Consider the following 14,459-nt stretch of genomic DNA (forward strand, 5'->3'; position numbering starts at 1 on the left):
GGAACGGGCGTGCAATTTGGGCGTCCTCCTTGATGCCCGGCTGTCAATGGATGACCATGTGGCAGCCGTGGCTAGGGGGGCGTTCCACCAGGTTCGCCTGGTGCGCCAATTGCGCCCCCTTCTGGACCGGGATGCCCTACGCACGGTCACTCATGCACTGGTGACGTCTCGCCTGGACTACTGTAATGCTCTCTACATGGGGCTTCCCTTGGGACGCGCACGAAGACTGCAGCTAGTCCAGAACGCAGCCGCGCGGGCAGTAATGGGGAGTACTAGGTACTCCCACGTAACACCGCTCCTGCGCGAGCTGCACTGGCTACCTGTGGTCTTTCGGGTGCGTTTCAAGGTTTTGACCACCATCTTTAAAGCGCTCCATGGCATAGGGCCTAGTTACCTGCGGGATCGCATCCTCCCACATACATCCCTGCGGCCAATTCGCTCTCACAGGGAGGGGCTTCTCCTGGTGCCGTCCACTAGGCAATGCCAACGGGCGACACCAAGGAATAGGGCCTTCTCTGTGATGGGCCCAACCCTCTGGAATGACCTCCCCCCCGACATTAGAACCACCACTGACTTCCGCTCCTTCCGGCAGAAACTGAAGACTCACCTGTTCCGACTGGCTGGTCTGGCATAATTCTTAACGTCTACCTCCTGGCATATATATTTCCTACTGGTTTTTTAGGGGACTTAATTTTATAAGACACTGGGGTTTTAAACTTTGTATATTTTAAATTATTTATTTAGCAATTACAGTTCTGTCTATTTTATCCTCCTCTTATTTATGTATTTATCAATTTAATAATTTTTAATTGTTATTATGTATGATGTTTTTGATATGGACTGTACACCGCCCCGAGTCCCTTTTGGGAGAGGGGGCGGTCTAGAAGTGCTAATTAAATTAAATTAAATTAAATTAAAAATGTTGAGAAATGAATTGCTAGGGGACTGTTCTTTCACTTTTGCAGGGCTGATGCCAGACTAGAAGCAGAACCTGCCGCTGGGAATATTGCCTATGCAACATTTATGTTTACACGCTGGAAGAAATTCTGGACCGCTCCTGTTACAGTCTTTATGGGGAATGTTGTTATGTATTTTGCTTTTCTCTTTCTATTTGCCTACGTCATCTTAGTGGATTTTAAACCTCCACCTAAGGGTCCTGCTATCAAGGAGAACATACTCTACTTCTGGGTCTTTACACTAGTCTTGGAAGAAATCAGACAGGTTGGTGATTTGCTCTGTGCTGTCCACCATGTTACTAAATTTATCAGGTCACTGGATCCCTCTAAACCAGAACATGGCAGGAAAAGCAGGGGGGGGAGGGTGGAATGCTAGCATTTTACTAAAGACAGTAGCATCCTGATCCAGCCTGGAGCTTCTGTGCTGAAAGATTTATACAGCCAGGAGGAAAGAATGGGTCCTTCTAGATTATTAATGGCTTCAGGAAGTAGAAATCTGCAAGTGGTTGATAAGAATAAATTATTGCATTACTTCAACAATTCCATATCCTTTCCACTTCCTCCCGTTTAAAGAAACTGTATATATGCAAAAAGCCTTGAGCTACAGTCAATATTGATTGCATTCATTAAATTTTGGCACAGGAAAAACTGAATGGGATTTAGGTCATTGCTGCAAACACATCAGCAAGTATGATCCCATGCAAATGTCTAGCTTAGTCCATGCTGAGTTTTAAATCCAGCAGTTATTCCATTGCAACTGTGGGAATCTGGTAGCTTCAGTGATGAATTGCTCCTGGGTTTATTACTACAAATATAGACTCACAAGTATTTCCATGATGTGTCAAACTAGCGTATGAAGACTTTGTCAGAATGCAAGCGCATTAAAGAGGTAGGTTCCAACTTTCCCACAAAAGTCACAGTCTCCTATAATCACGAAGCCTGATAAAATGTTATAGTTCAGAATCAATGAATTAATTTTCAGATTCCATAGATCTTGAGATGCTAAGTATAGGTGGGCATAAACAACATAGCTATGTCGGGTGGATCATCCAAGCCCATACTTTTTTTTTAAAAAGTATTACATTATACTACAGGTAGCAGTAGGATGCTCAGGAATGAAAGACCTTTTAATTATTCAGATGCGTACAGCAAGCCTAGGAGAAAAATTATCCTTATTTGCAATTGTCATATATTTCATACTCAATTTTGAAATGTTGAAACTATTGATGAAGAAATGAAAGCATTAACCTAACAGATATTAACTTACAGAGTTTCTTTACTGATGAAGGCATGAATCTAATAAAAAAATTCAAGCTCTATGTAGAAGATAATTGGAATAAGTGTGATATGTTGGCTATTTCCTTGTTCATCATTGGAATCACTTGCAGGTATGTGGATTCATATGTTTCTCCCCCCCCCCCTTTTTTTTAAAGTATTACATTATATTACAGGTAGCTAGAGAAGAGATGATACTGTGCTGAGAAAAAAGTCCGAAAGGCACTAAGTAGCCAAGCATGGGAGATAACTACCATTAGTGGACCCAAAGGTGCTTTTTCAAGAGGCAACTGGACTTTCTGGTTTTTCTTTGAAGACGTTTCGCTTCTCATCCAAGAAGCTTCTTCAGCTCTGACTGGATGGTGCAGGGCTGAAGAAGTTTCTTGGATGAGAAGAGAAATGTCTTCAAAGAAAAACCAGAAAGTCCAGTTGCCTCTTGAAAAAGCATCTTTGGGACAACCATGAACCTGCATAACTGAGAATCTCCATAGACATTTACCTTAAGTGGAAATTATGAAAAGATCACTAGTTTAGAATCAGAAATGACATGGGGGGAAAATAAGGAATAACTATTCAGTCCTTGTAAGAATCAGAGAACTTTCAATCTGTGGAATCTGTAAACAAAAGCAATAATTCAATAGAAATATAGGATAGATGACTGCTATTCTTATTGGTATAGTTGCCATAGCTCTTTTCCAGGGGCAACAAAGCTATTTGTTATTAATTAACTCTATTTATTTGAGTTTTTAATCCAGCCAGAATCACTGTTGTCCACAATGGGCTGCCATGTAAATGGAATAAATAAACACATAAATAAATATCTGAATAGTGCAAAATAAAAATCTTACCATGACTGAAAAACCAGCACGGGTTGCTAATTGCTTTTTGGACAACTAGTGATTTGTCATGATCTTGGATCAGAATAGCTGAAGAAATGTCCGTAAGAATTACCCTAATTTCAGAGAGTATTCCTTGGGAATATGGAGAGAGAATTATTTGCAAGCTATGGCCCATTGACTTTTGGAAACATAAATTTACACCTGTATTTAGAAAAGAATGTAGTTTGAGATGTTTTAGACTGATATTAATAGTTATTATGTTTGTGTTTTAATTATGCCTTCTTATTGTGTTTCCATTTTATTTTATTTTTGCGATAACTGCCTTCATCCTCTTATCAGGGTAGAAAGGAAAGGCATAAATTAAATATCAATGCACAAATGTTTCTTCCCCCTCCAGAATGTTTAAGTCAACTTTTCACGATGGTCGAACAGTACTCGCAATTGATTTTATGGTGTTCACTCTGAGACTGATTCATATTTTTGCCATTCATAAACAACTGGGCCCAAAGATTATCATAGTGGAAAGAATGGTAAGTGCAGCATTGCAGAGAGAAATGAAAATAAATGGGGGTGGAGTGGATCTGGTTTCAATCCAGCAGGCTCAAGGGAAATTATGCTATTAATTTGAAATGTCTAAGTATCATTACCTCCACCAGCGTATATGCCTTTATTAAGGTATCGATTTACTAAGACATCTACCAGACACTGTTGAAGATTTCCTTGCTGTCAGTGTGCCAGTTGCTAGGCACACACAAAAGGCTCTTCCCTGCCATGTATTCCCCTTGGTGTTTAGAGACCTGCAAATCTTTTTTAAATTTTTCTTTGTTGCTTCCTTTTACTTTTTATCTCAACTTTAAAAACTATTTGAATCTTAATTAGCTATCTTGGACACTGTTTTGAGGAGAAAGTCAGTATAACATAATGTTGAAGAAATGAAAAGAAATTCTTCTCTTCTCTCTCATACAAATGCTTGTATTGTTTTTCTTCTAAATGCAATATTTTTGAAGGGGCTTCTCCTAGGTTGGAAGTACTAGAAGTTAAAAGAAAGGGGAAACCCTGGCTATAGCAGAAGAGATTTCACCTGCAAAAGCTGCAGGAAGGAAACTTTTCTTTACAACGTGTGTGTGTGTGTGTGTGTGCTCAATTTGACTAGATATATGACTAATATATTAATATATTTGTACAGCATGAATTAAACAAAATAGTCCTTCCAATAAGTCTAAGTCCTAGTTCAGCATGAAAGAGGATTTTTTAAGACTACATGGTGACAAGGAAAAGAAATCCATTGTGATTCTCTTTGAATGTTTCTAATCCAGTAGCCCCCAACTTGACTTTTCCAGATGTCATGGGACTATAACACATCTGGAGGGTACAAAATGTTGAGGGAGATAGTTTCAGATTTTAGTTTTGCATTTGTTTATTTATTTTTACAGATGAAGGATGTTTTTTTCTTTCTCTTTTTCCTGAGTGTGTGGCTTATTGCATATGGTGTAGCCACACAAGCTTTGCTTCATCCAGATGACAGTCGTGCTGAGTGGATTTTCAGGAGGGTCCTTTATCGTCCTTACCTTCAAATATTTGGACAAATTCCATTGGATAAAATAGATTGTGAGTTTAATTTACTTTAATTAAATTTTATGTCAAGGGGTATTGGTGGATGATAATAAATCAGTCCACAGCATTCTTATTGCACTGTATCTGAAGTCATCTGTACTCTAATGCTTTTATTGTATTCACCCTGATGAATGGCATAATGCACCATAATAATCATAGACTAGAGCAAGTAAAACTTAACTAAGTGTGCTGATTTGCACAGAATTTTAAGTCCTATCACTGAATCATATCAGCTAGAAACATTTAGTTGCACATGGGTAAAGCCATCCTTTGCATAAGATAGAATTGACAAAGGCAGCAGCATGAGGCAAATATGAAAGCAATTTGGTTACCTATGGCAAAAGCCTTTTCTAGTTCTTCAAATCAGTATAAAAAGTTAGGATTTAGATTTAAGTCAGATTCAGTGATATCAATGAGGTTTATGACAGATTCTTCCAAGTCCTTTAGCCTGGGGTGTTTCTTCAGAAGTCCAGTTGTCCTCTTTTGCTATGTCTTCTTGTTTCCCTGTTAAATTATGTTCTACTTGGAGGCTCTGGTTCCCGTCCCTTATAAATGCTACTGCTGAGTGTCAGCTGCATCAATTCACCCGATTCCTTTGTAAACTCAATGTAGTAGAACCTTGTTTTAGCAAATCATTCTGAATCTCTAACAGTTTCAACCATCTTTCCTCCCTCCCTCCCTCCTTTCCAATTCTCTTTTTTAAATCTTCACTACAACAGTATCTCGCATGGATTTTGAAAACTGCACATTGGGTCAGCAGAGGAACCAGACGGCGAGTGACTCCTCGTGTCCCAGTGCCTACGCTAATTGGCTGGTTATAATACTCTTAGTCATTTTCCTATTGGTTACAAATGTGCTGCTTATGAATCTCTTAATTGCCATGTTCAGGCAAGTATAAAATGAGGGTCTATAAGAAAATATAAGAAACCTTCTATCTGCTAGCCACAGATAGAATAATATGCATGCCCACGCTCCGGGACTTATCGTGTGTGTGTGTGTGTGTGTGTGTGTGTGTGTGTGTGTGTGTAATAGATGGAATCCACAAAAGGTTTTGCAAAGAAAAGCAGTAGCAAAATAAACATACTGAGAGTACAGCTATGTATTCTGAAATCAATCCTGTTGAGTAAGCGTAATGTGATTTACTTCTTGATAACTGTGCTAGACTGACATATCGCATACTAGTTCTTGACTTACAACCATGGTTGGAACCAAGATTTCCATTGCTAAGCAAGGCAGTTGTCAAGTGAGTCATTCCCAATCTTGCGATCTTTTTTGCCATGGTTATTAAGAGAACCAGTGCAGATTTTAAAGCAAATTACATGGTTGTTAAGTGAATCCAGCTTCCCACATTGACTTTGCTTGTCAGCTGATTGGGAAGGTCATAAATCAGGGGTGTCCAAACTTGGGAACTTTAAGACTTGTGGACTTCAACTCCCAGAATTCTGGGAGTTGAAGTCCACAAGTCTTAAATTTCCCAAGTTTGGACACCCCTGTCATAAATGGTCATCACATGACACCGGGACATTGCCACCATCCTGAATATATGCTGGTTGCCAAGTGCCCATATTTTGAACATGTGACTGGACGCTGCGATGGTCATAAGTGTATCACTTTTTTCAATGCTATTGTAACTTTAAGTGGTCACTAAATGATTGAAAGTCAAGGACTGGTCTGCTTAGCACCCATGTCAATGGAATTTGGTTGTCTCAGATTTGTCACAAAAGGAATTTCTGATAGAATCAGGAAGGTTCTCAATCTATTTAAAATGAAGACTTACAGTAATATTATTCAGTATATTATTAATATGCTTAAATATGTTACTTTTGCAAAGCTTAAATTCTTAATAAAGTTGCACGTGTTATGCAATAGGTAATTTGTGCAGATATTTAAATAAATAGTCCTATCTCTGGAAATAATCTACCGTATTTAACTTTATTTTCTCTGGCAATTAATAAGGGAGAACTTTTTATAGTTTATATAGAGTTCTGAACATTTATCTTCATAATAATTTTTATGAAACATATTTGACATCTTGGGACCTTTTAAAACCCACTGAAAATATTTACTATGATCTCAACTAGCCCAGGGATATATGGCAATATAGTTGGATAACCTTCTTTAAATAGGCAGGACTACTGATGTGATCTTTCTGGCCTATTCATGTGATCATATTATCTCTTCCTGATCTGGGAGTCTTAAATAGCTCATGTTCCTTCCAGTTTTGGGTGATGTACCTTTGAGACACAGAACAAAAATAAGAACGGAAACAAAAACTTTGCCTATTTTAAACCAAGGGACATAACAACACTAAAACAAATACAGCCTAAAATATTCTATAGTCAGTGGAAACAGCTACATTCTCAGGTAGAAAATAAATATATCAGATGTAGTTATTAAATGCTTGGGTATCTCCTAAATGGCAATTGAAATACAAAACAAGCTGATGAAACAGACAGCTTGCAGAGAATATTGAAAGAAAATTTAGCAAAATGGTGATATTGTTTCAGGTTTAGTCTCATTTGTCCTATGCATCAAATAACACCAATGCTTGAATATTCACAGGAATATTTTATCGTGTTCAATGTATTAATTGCATTAATTAATGTATTAATTCAAATCAAACTCAAGGCTTAGAACTGCCTCTCCAAATCACATGAAACAATTATCATGATGTTTCATACAAAATGAATTGTGAAATTCATTTTACCTCAGCAGAATCCAAGCTTGTTTACTGTCAGTGTTAATCACACCCAAAAAAAAAAAAGCTGGCAGACTCCTTCCTCAATTAGAAAAAACAGCAAGAACTTTACACATTTGAAAACAATCTTCTCTTTAGCGAATAAGATCTGTTGATACCACCCTTCTTCTTTTTAAGTTATACTTTTCAGGTTGTTCAAGGAAATGCAGACATCTTCTGGAAATTTCAGCGATACAACTTGATTGTTGAATACCATGGTCGTCCTGCATTTGCTCCTCCTTTTATCATTATTGACCATGTTAAACTATTTCTTAGATGGGCCCTTAAGAAGACCGAACACAAAAAAGAACATCTGGGTAAGCGATGGGGAGAATGGTAAGAACAAGCTGAGGATTACATCTATACATACACATACATACAATACATATATTAATGTATAATCATAAACTGTATTATCAGTTTAGGCAATAGTAAAGTTCATTTCTATATAATTAGCTGTGGATTATTATTTTTAAAAATTGAAATGATGTAGAGGATGAATAACCTTCCTCAGTATGGTGCCCTCCAAATGGTTTGTATTCCATTTTACATTTACATCTGGATCATTTTACATTGCATTAAAATGCATTAAAATGATATTATCTGTGATTATATAAAAACAAATTAATGTTAAAAGCAAAATGGAATTAAACATTAATTTTTAATTAAAAATAAAAACTCACACTTTCTTAAAAAATATATCAGTAGAAACTATTACTGCTGTAGCACAGAGAACAAATGATGAATATCTGTTAAGATCCAAAATTACACATGGAGACGACTATGGGGCATCCCCCTCCAAGAGATTTTCCAATTCTATTAGAAGTAAATTAAAAATAGACTGCTACATTTTAAATCAAAATGGGACATTTGTCAACATGAGGCCTCTGAGGAAGTATTCAGAATGGAAATTAAGGTTGCCCATAAACCCTCCAGGGTAGAGATGAAAATTTGTATGGGGAAACATTTCCTATGCTGGGGGTGCAGGAGTGGTGCTTCTGTGAACTGGGTTAGTGAGCTTCTTTCAAGATACAGCAATGAGTCAGCCATTGGACATAGACCAGTGATGGGTTTCCATTTTTTTTACTACTAGTTCGTTTGTGCGTGTGCGACGCTTCTGCCATGTGCAGAAGCATCCGGGTGGGTGGGCGCAGCCTCGCACCGCCACCACTATAGAGCAACGCACCTCTGACTTAAACTAAGTGGTTCCTTTCATACTCATATTCTTAAAGTGTGTATTCAACTTCAAGGGAACTCAGTGAAAACTGCGTGTACAGTATTACTGAGGTGCCTTCAATATTCATTTGATTATAGTGTAATATTTAAACCCTATAGAAAACCAGCAAGTGATGATTTTTCTATATTTTGGTGTTGGTTTATACCCCCTCCTTTGGCAACTGTTTCCTTTTCCCCACCCCAAATCTAACTCTCCCTTCCTTCAGAAAGAGACATTCCAGAAGAACTGGATCAAAAATTAATAACCTGGGAGATGCTCCAGAAAGAAAATTACCTGGCAAGCTTGGAAACAAAGAAAAAAGAAAGCAACGAGGAAAAACTGAAGAAGATGTCAGACAAGTAAGTAAGGGTCAGCAAGTAAGGTGCAGTTTGATGTAATTAAAAAGCAGGGGACATATTTATATGTTTATAATCAGGTCAGCAGCAAACATTTGATAATGGGTGGCTTTATTTACTTCATTTTCATTCTCTTATTCTTTTCCTGTTTCTGTTTCCCTTTCCCTTTTTGAAGCTTTTAATCCCACCTCCCAGATGCAACATAATCCAAAATCATTGTTCTTCAAGCCAACCTACTGCAAATGTCCACTGTACAAACAGATCCTTCTATAGGTGATATGGGAAACCCCAGCATTAAAAAATGCACACATTATATGGCCCTCGCAATGAAAATGCTAGGAATAACATTAATAGAAGTCATTTTTTGTGATAAGCTATTCTAAATATTTGGCGGTTCGAATCCCTAGTGCAGCGTAACAAAGTGAGCTTCCATTACTTGTCCCAGCTTCTGCCAACCTAGCAGTTCTAAAGCATGTAAAAATGCAAGTAGAAAAATAGGGACCACCTTTGGTGGGAAGATAACAACATTCTGTGAGCATTTAATCATGCTGGCCACATGACCAAGAGCACTGGCTCTTCAGCTTAGAAACAGGGAGGAGCATCACCTCTAGAGTCGGGAATGACTAGCACATATGTGTGAGGGAAACCTTTACCTTTATTCTAAATGTAGAGATGAACAGCAGAATCTGATGTTTAGAGCCCAGTTCAGACATCCAGTGGTTCTTATAGGTTCACCAACTGAATTCCAACTAGAACAGGATTGCACAGACGTGTCAACAGATACCTCCATGTAGAATCTATGTCCATGGAATTCGAATAGCAGGTAGCAATCACTCAAAATCCAAACTAGAAGATATGAGTTGCTATAGTAGGTGGATGGATTCAGTCTTACTGTTCATTTCCTAGATGGATAATTGTTAATTCACAGAAATTATTTGCAGTAGAAACTATTCTAAATAAGTCTTGGATAGATGCTCTACTGAGTTCTTCAGGATCTCCTCTATGACCATGTTTTTCTGACTCTATTATTCTTGGTTTATTTTAAAACAGGGTGGACAGTCTTTTAAAGAATTTTAGTGGTCTAAAAGAGCAAGAGAAACAGCTTAAATCTTTGGAATCACAAGTAAGAATTTCTTTCTTTATGCTTCAGTTGCACAATTTTTTATTTGTTTATACATATATCTCCAAGATCAACATTCAGAAATCATGATAGGATTTCATGCATCAATCTTTTTTTTTTTTGTTTGGGGCATGATTAGGTGAGATGGATAAACAATAGTCTATGGCCTTCTCCAGAAGGATACTTCAATAATAAATTACTTTCAAAATATGTTACAATCAAAGGACACTTTGGATTCTAAACCTAATAAACAATTCATAGATTCAAGGGTCTCAATTGGACAAAATAACTAAGAAGAAACTACTGTATATGCAATTACCTAGAAGTAAGCCTACACAGAAGTAAAACTACTTAAGTAAATGGGTAGAGGGTTTCAAAGTTTGGTCTACAATCACATTCTGATTCTATGACTGTATCACAAAAGAAAACCACTATGCCATCAGTTTTGATTTCACAGAACTTTGCTATAATTAGTATTATAATTGTAGTATGTCTTGAATAGTAATGGTATCCAAATAATTTGTTTTTATTATGCAGATTAGCTATTGCACAATTATGCTTTCTTCAATGGCAGATACTTTAGTGAACAACAGTTTATTTTTCAGCAGACCAACTTCAAACAACACATGTGAGTAATGTCCTAATAAAGATTGGGTAGAGTGGGGGAGGAATGCAAAACAGAGGTTAAAAAAACCCCTAAAATCCATTAAAAACAGTCTAATACACAATACACACCAGAATTGCTGTAGAAGCATCTGTAATTGTGCTAAGTATAATGGCTATGACTTCATACATTGCATTCAGTCATAATGAAGGTTTTTTTTTTTTGGCTTGGGCTGGGTTTTGTGAATCCAGCCATTTTAATTAATGCTTAACAAATTGTGCCAATAAAATAATACTTTATTCAATTAACTATGATTAACAAGCCATAAGCTTTAGGGATGTGTAAACCTTATTTTCTTAATCGTTAGATTATAAAGAAAGACACAATGATATAATGGTTAAGAATTTAACATCTTGCCACTGTTTTTGACTGGCTAGGTAGTTCATAGCAATCCCTCTGCATTCCAGCTTAATCTCCTATATGAAAATATGAGGAAAATGTTGGCCTGGTACATAGGAGACAAAGTGACCTCTCAATGCCAGGCACTTTAGCCAAACTCATTTTACTACATAATGAACATCGAGTGCCCTTTAAAAACACATTTTCAGACTGAAACAATTTCAACATTTTTAGTTTATCTGTAGGTACTCTGTTTCCCTGAAAATAAGACGTCCCCAGATAATAAATCCAATCAGGCTTTTGAGCGCATGCGCTAAAATAAGCCCTCCCCTGAAAATAAACTCTCCCCAAAAATATTGCAAAGCAGCAGCAGCCGTGAGGTGACCATGCTCGCTGTTTCCTGCACCTCAAAAATAACAAGACCTCTCCGAAAATAAGGCCAAGTGCTTATTTCGGGGGGGGAGGGTCAAAAGAAAATAAGACCCTGTCTTGTTTTGGGGGAAAGACGGTAGCTGTCAGCCCTTCAAGGTAGACTAGACTGGGAAACCAAAGTCATGAATGCACGTATTACTTTCATAAGGTGTTACAGTAGTAACAGAACCTTGCAAGTATGAATGTGCTTCTTCCTCCCTCCCTTCGTGTGGACTAGGGAGCAGCTTGTCTGAGATACGTTCTCAGGTTACAGTTCTGCCCCAGATTCAGGTTTTAGTTGACAGTTGTCTTGGTTGCATCTCAATCTCTGGTTCCCCATGGTTATTCTTTCTGCCTGTTTCTATAGTCTAGGAATGTAAAGCCTAATTTAGGACCTACTTAGCTTCAGCAAGTCTGCTCCTCTGTGTACTCATTTCCACAGAAGTAACTTTGGAAGCATAGTGGTTAGACACCAGACTACAGAGACTGTGAGTTTTAGTCTCTCTTTGAGCATGAGGCCAGCTGGGTGACCTTGGGCCAGTCACACTCTCTCAGCCCTAAGGAGAAGGCAAAGACAAATCCCTTCTGAAAATCTTGCCAAGAAAACTGCACAGGGACTTGTCCAGGCAGTTACCAGGAGTCAAAATTGACCTGAAAGTACCAAACCGAAACAAACAGCCTCTCTCCCTTTGGAACAGTCTTGTGGCATCTTCAAACATACCTATTTCGTACAGGTATGTTTCTCTGCAGTAAAATGAACAATGCTTTATCATTATTAACCTTAAGATAGCACAATACTCCCACAGCAAGCACAAAAGGGGCGTTTGAATTTCAAACGTGGGATATTTAAGATTTGCATATAAGCAGGGGGGGGGGGAAATATCCCACACAGCAGCAGCATAAATTATTCACATAGCTGATTATGTATTTAACACTTGCTAATGAGTACAAAAATCTCACTTACCCAATTGTGAGCATTAAGATAGAGTTGCCCAAGAGCTTCCAAATTTTGGGGATTAGAGCTTCTTTTGAATATGGAAGATCTCATACCTCTTTCTCATTTAATCCAGGTAAAAATGAACTTGATAATATGTTAAAAGTAAGCACAAATGTACTTTCTTATAACAAAAAAAATAATGTAGTCAGTCAGTATAAAAATGGATGTGTTTTGAATCTCCATACACAAGCTAGTGGAATTTTGTCCATAATTTGCCAGATTAATCTTTAAAGATTGCAGGTGTATTATTTTCCCATTCTTGAACATCTCTACTGAAATACACAGAAAATATGTAAGTTTTTTTTTAAAAAAGACAAGCTAGTCTTGACAAGTGGCATTACAAGAAATAACTTATTCAAATCTCACTATACCTGCTCATTCTTTATATAACCAATATTTTCATTTAAATTTTCATGTTTCATAAATGCAGGCACTGATCAAATGGTTGTACCAGAAAATGAAGATGGGGTAGATACTCGTCAGTTTGATGATGTGATGTATATCAATAACTGATTGTAACAGATCACTTCTCCGTATAATTTTGTCAATTCAAATACCTAATGGATATTTTCTTTTAATGTGAGAGCACCACTGTTATAACTACATAATGCCTTCCTTTTACATTATATCCAATGTGTTTCCAATAAATTATCTAATGACATCTCAAAAATGTTTTTTTATTCTAATCTTCACTGTTAAAATAAATTTTACGCTATGTGACTCTGTAAATTCATTGAGACCAGGGGTGTCAAACTCAATTTCATTGTGGGCCCCATCAGAGCTGTGTTTGACCTCAAGGGGCCAGGCGGGCGTCGCCAAGTGGGTGGCATGGCCAGCTTGATGCCACTCATCGTTCATAGCCAACTGGGTAGGCATGGCTAGCTTGACACCATTCCCCAAATTGCTGGCATGTTTCCATGTTTTCGCACTGGGTAGACCAAGCCCAAACCACACTGGCCCAATGTTTCCTCTTCGCACTGGGTAGATCAGGCCAAAGCAATGCGGCCTGGCCCCTTACATCTTCCAGGACACCGTGGGCCAGATTGGACATTACAGGCCGAATCCGGCCCAAGGGCCTTGTTTGACATGCCTGATTTAGACCAAACCTTTCAATATTTTCTTATAACCAAGGAACATTTATATATTTTCTGATCTTTTCAATTATCCTTCTTTGATATAGTTGTACATAGTATTCATTGACCTGCTTCCCTCATTTTGTGCCTTTCCCCTTGAACGTATATATTACTAGTGTAGTTAGTTTCCAATCTTGCTATTTTCCACTAATCATGAGTACAATTACGTTTAGTTTCAATCCAAATATTTAACGTCTTTTTTGTATAAAACAATTAGACTGCGTTAGGCATTCTCATATATAGGTAGTCCAAATTTAGCAGTTGCCCAGAAAGCAACTGCAGTTAAGACTGAAAAAGGTAACTTTGTGACCAATGGTCACATTTATGATCTTTCAGGACTTTAAAGCAAAAGAAAGGTGAAGTAAGATAATGAGCATCGCTGCAGTTTCTCTTAGTGATTGCTTTGTTAATGACTGAGTTACCATTTCCAATTGTGATAGCTAAAGGAGCATTACCTATAAGCAGTAATAAAACAATTTTTTTCCAACCAATGTATTTATTCATGACCAAACATGCCAAGGTGAGAGTAACGCTGGGATAGCTGTACAAGAGAACTTTAGCTGAAATGAGATGGCATCTTGCTTCCTTAAATGTAAAGGCAGAAAGTGTGACAAGTAGAAAGGGGCTAATGGGTAAAAAGGGGTACAAGAGTAGAGAGAAAATTAGTTTTTGACACAAATGGCTAGCTGCTAACATGCAGGTACAGAATTTTCAACCTAATTAAGCAGTTGTTCCCAAGTTTTATTGACACCAAAAATATCAAATGAATATTCTGCTAGAAATACTATTTTAAGCTCCTTTA

At 37.6% G+C, this 14,459-nt stretch overlaps 1 protein-coding gene across 2 annotated transcripts in view; it reads left to right on the plus strand.

The window, feature by feature from the left end:
• Positions 1 to 14,299, plus strand: part of TRPM5 (transient receptor potential cation channel subfamily M member 5) — a 66,483-nt gene extending 52,184 nt beyond the window's left edge. The window contains exons 17-26 of one of the 2 annotated variants that reach the window (XM_081950266.1): positions 966 to 1,221; positions 2,226 to 2,344; positions 3,468 to 3,600; positions 4,504 to 4,678; positions 5,404 to 5,572; positions 7,560 to 7,738; positions 8,864 to 8,996; positions 10,044 to 10,116; positions 10,651 to 10,741; positions 12,955 to 14,299. In XM_081950266.1, the coding sequence (XP_081806392.1) occupies positions 966 to 1,221; positions 2,226 to 2,344; positions 3,468 to 3,600; positions 4,504 to 4,678; positions 5,404 to 5,572; positions 7,560 to 7,738; positions 8,864 to 8,996; positions 10,044 to 10,116; positions 10,651 to 10,741; positions 12,955 to 13,037 (1,411 nt within the window). In that variant the 3' untranslated portion in view covers positions 13,038 to 14,299. Of the gene's footprint in view, positions 1 to 965; positions 1,222 to 2,225; positions 2,345 to 3,467; positions 3,601 to 4,503; positions 4,679 to 5,403; positions 5,598 to 7,559; positions 7,739 to 8,863; positions 8,997 to 10,043; positions 10,117 to 10,650; positions 10,742 to 12,954 lie in introns of those variants that run through there. The other variant, XM_081950265.1, reaches the window with a different exon arrangement.
• Positions 14,300 to 14,459: the final 160 nt, after the last annotated feature.

The sequence above is a fragment of the Natrix helvetica genome (assembly GCF_964273705.1).
Source record: "Natrix helvetica genome assembly, chromosome: 1".
NCBI lineage: Eukaryota > Metazoa > Chordata > Lepidosauria > Squamata > Natricidae > Natrix > Natrix helvetica.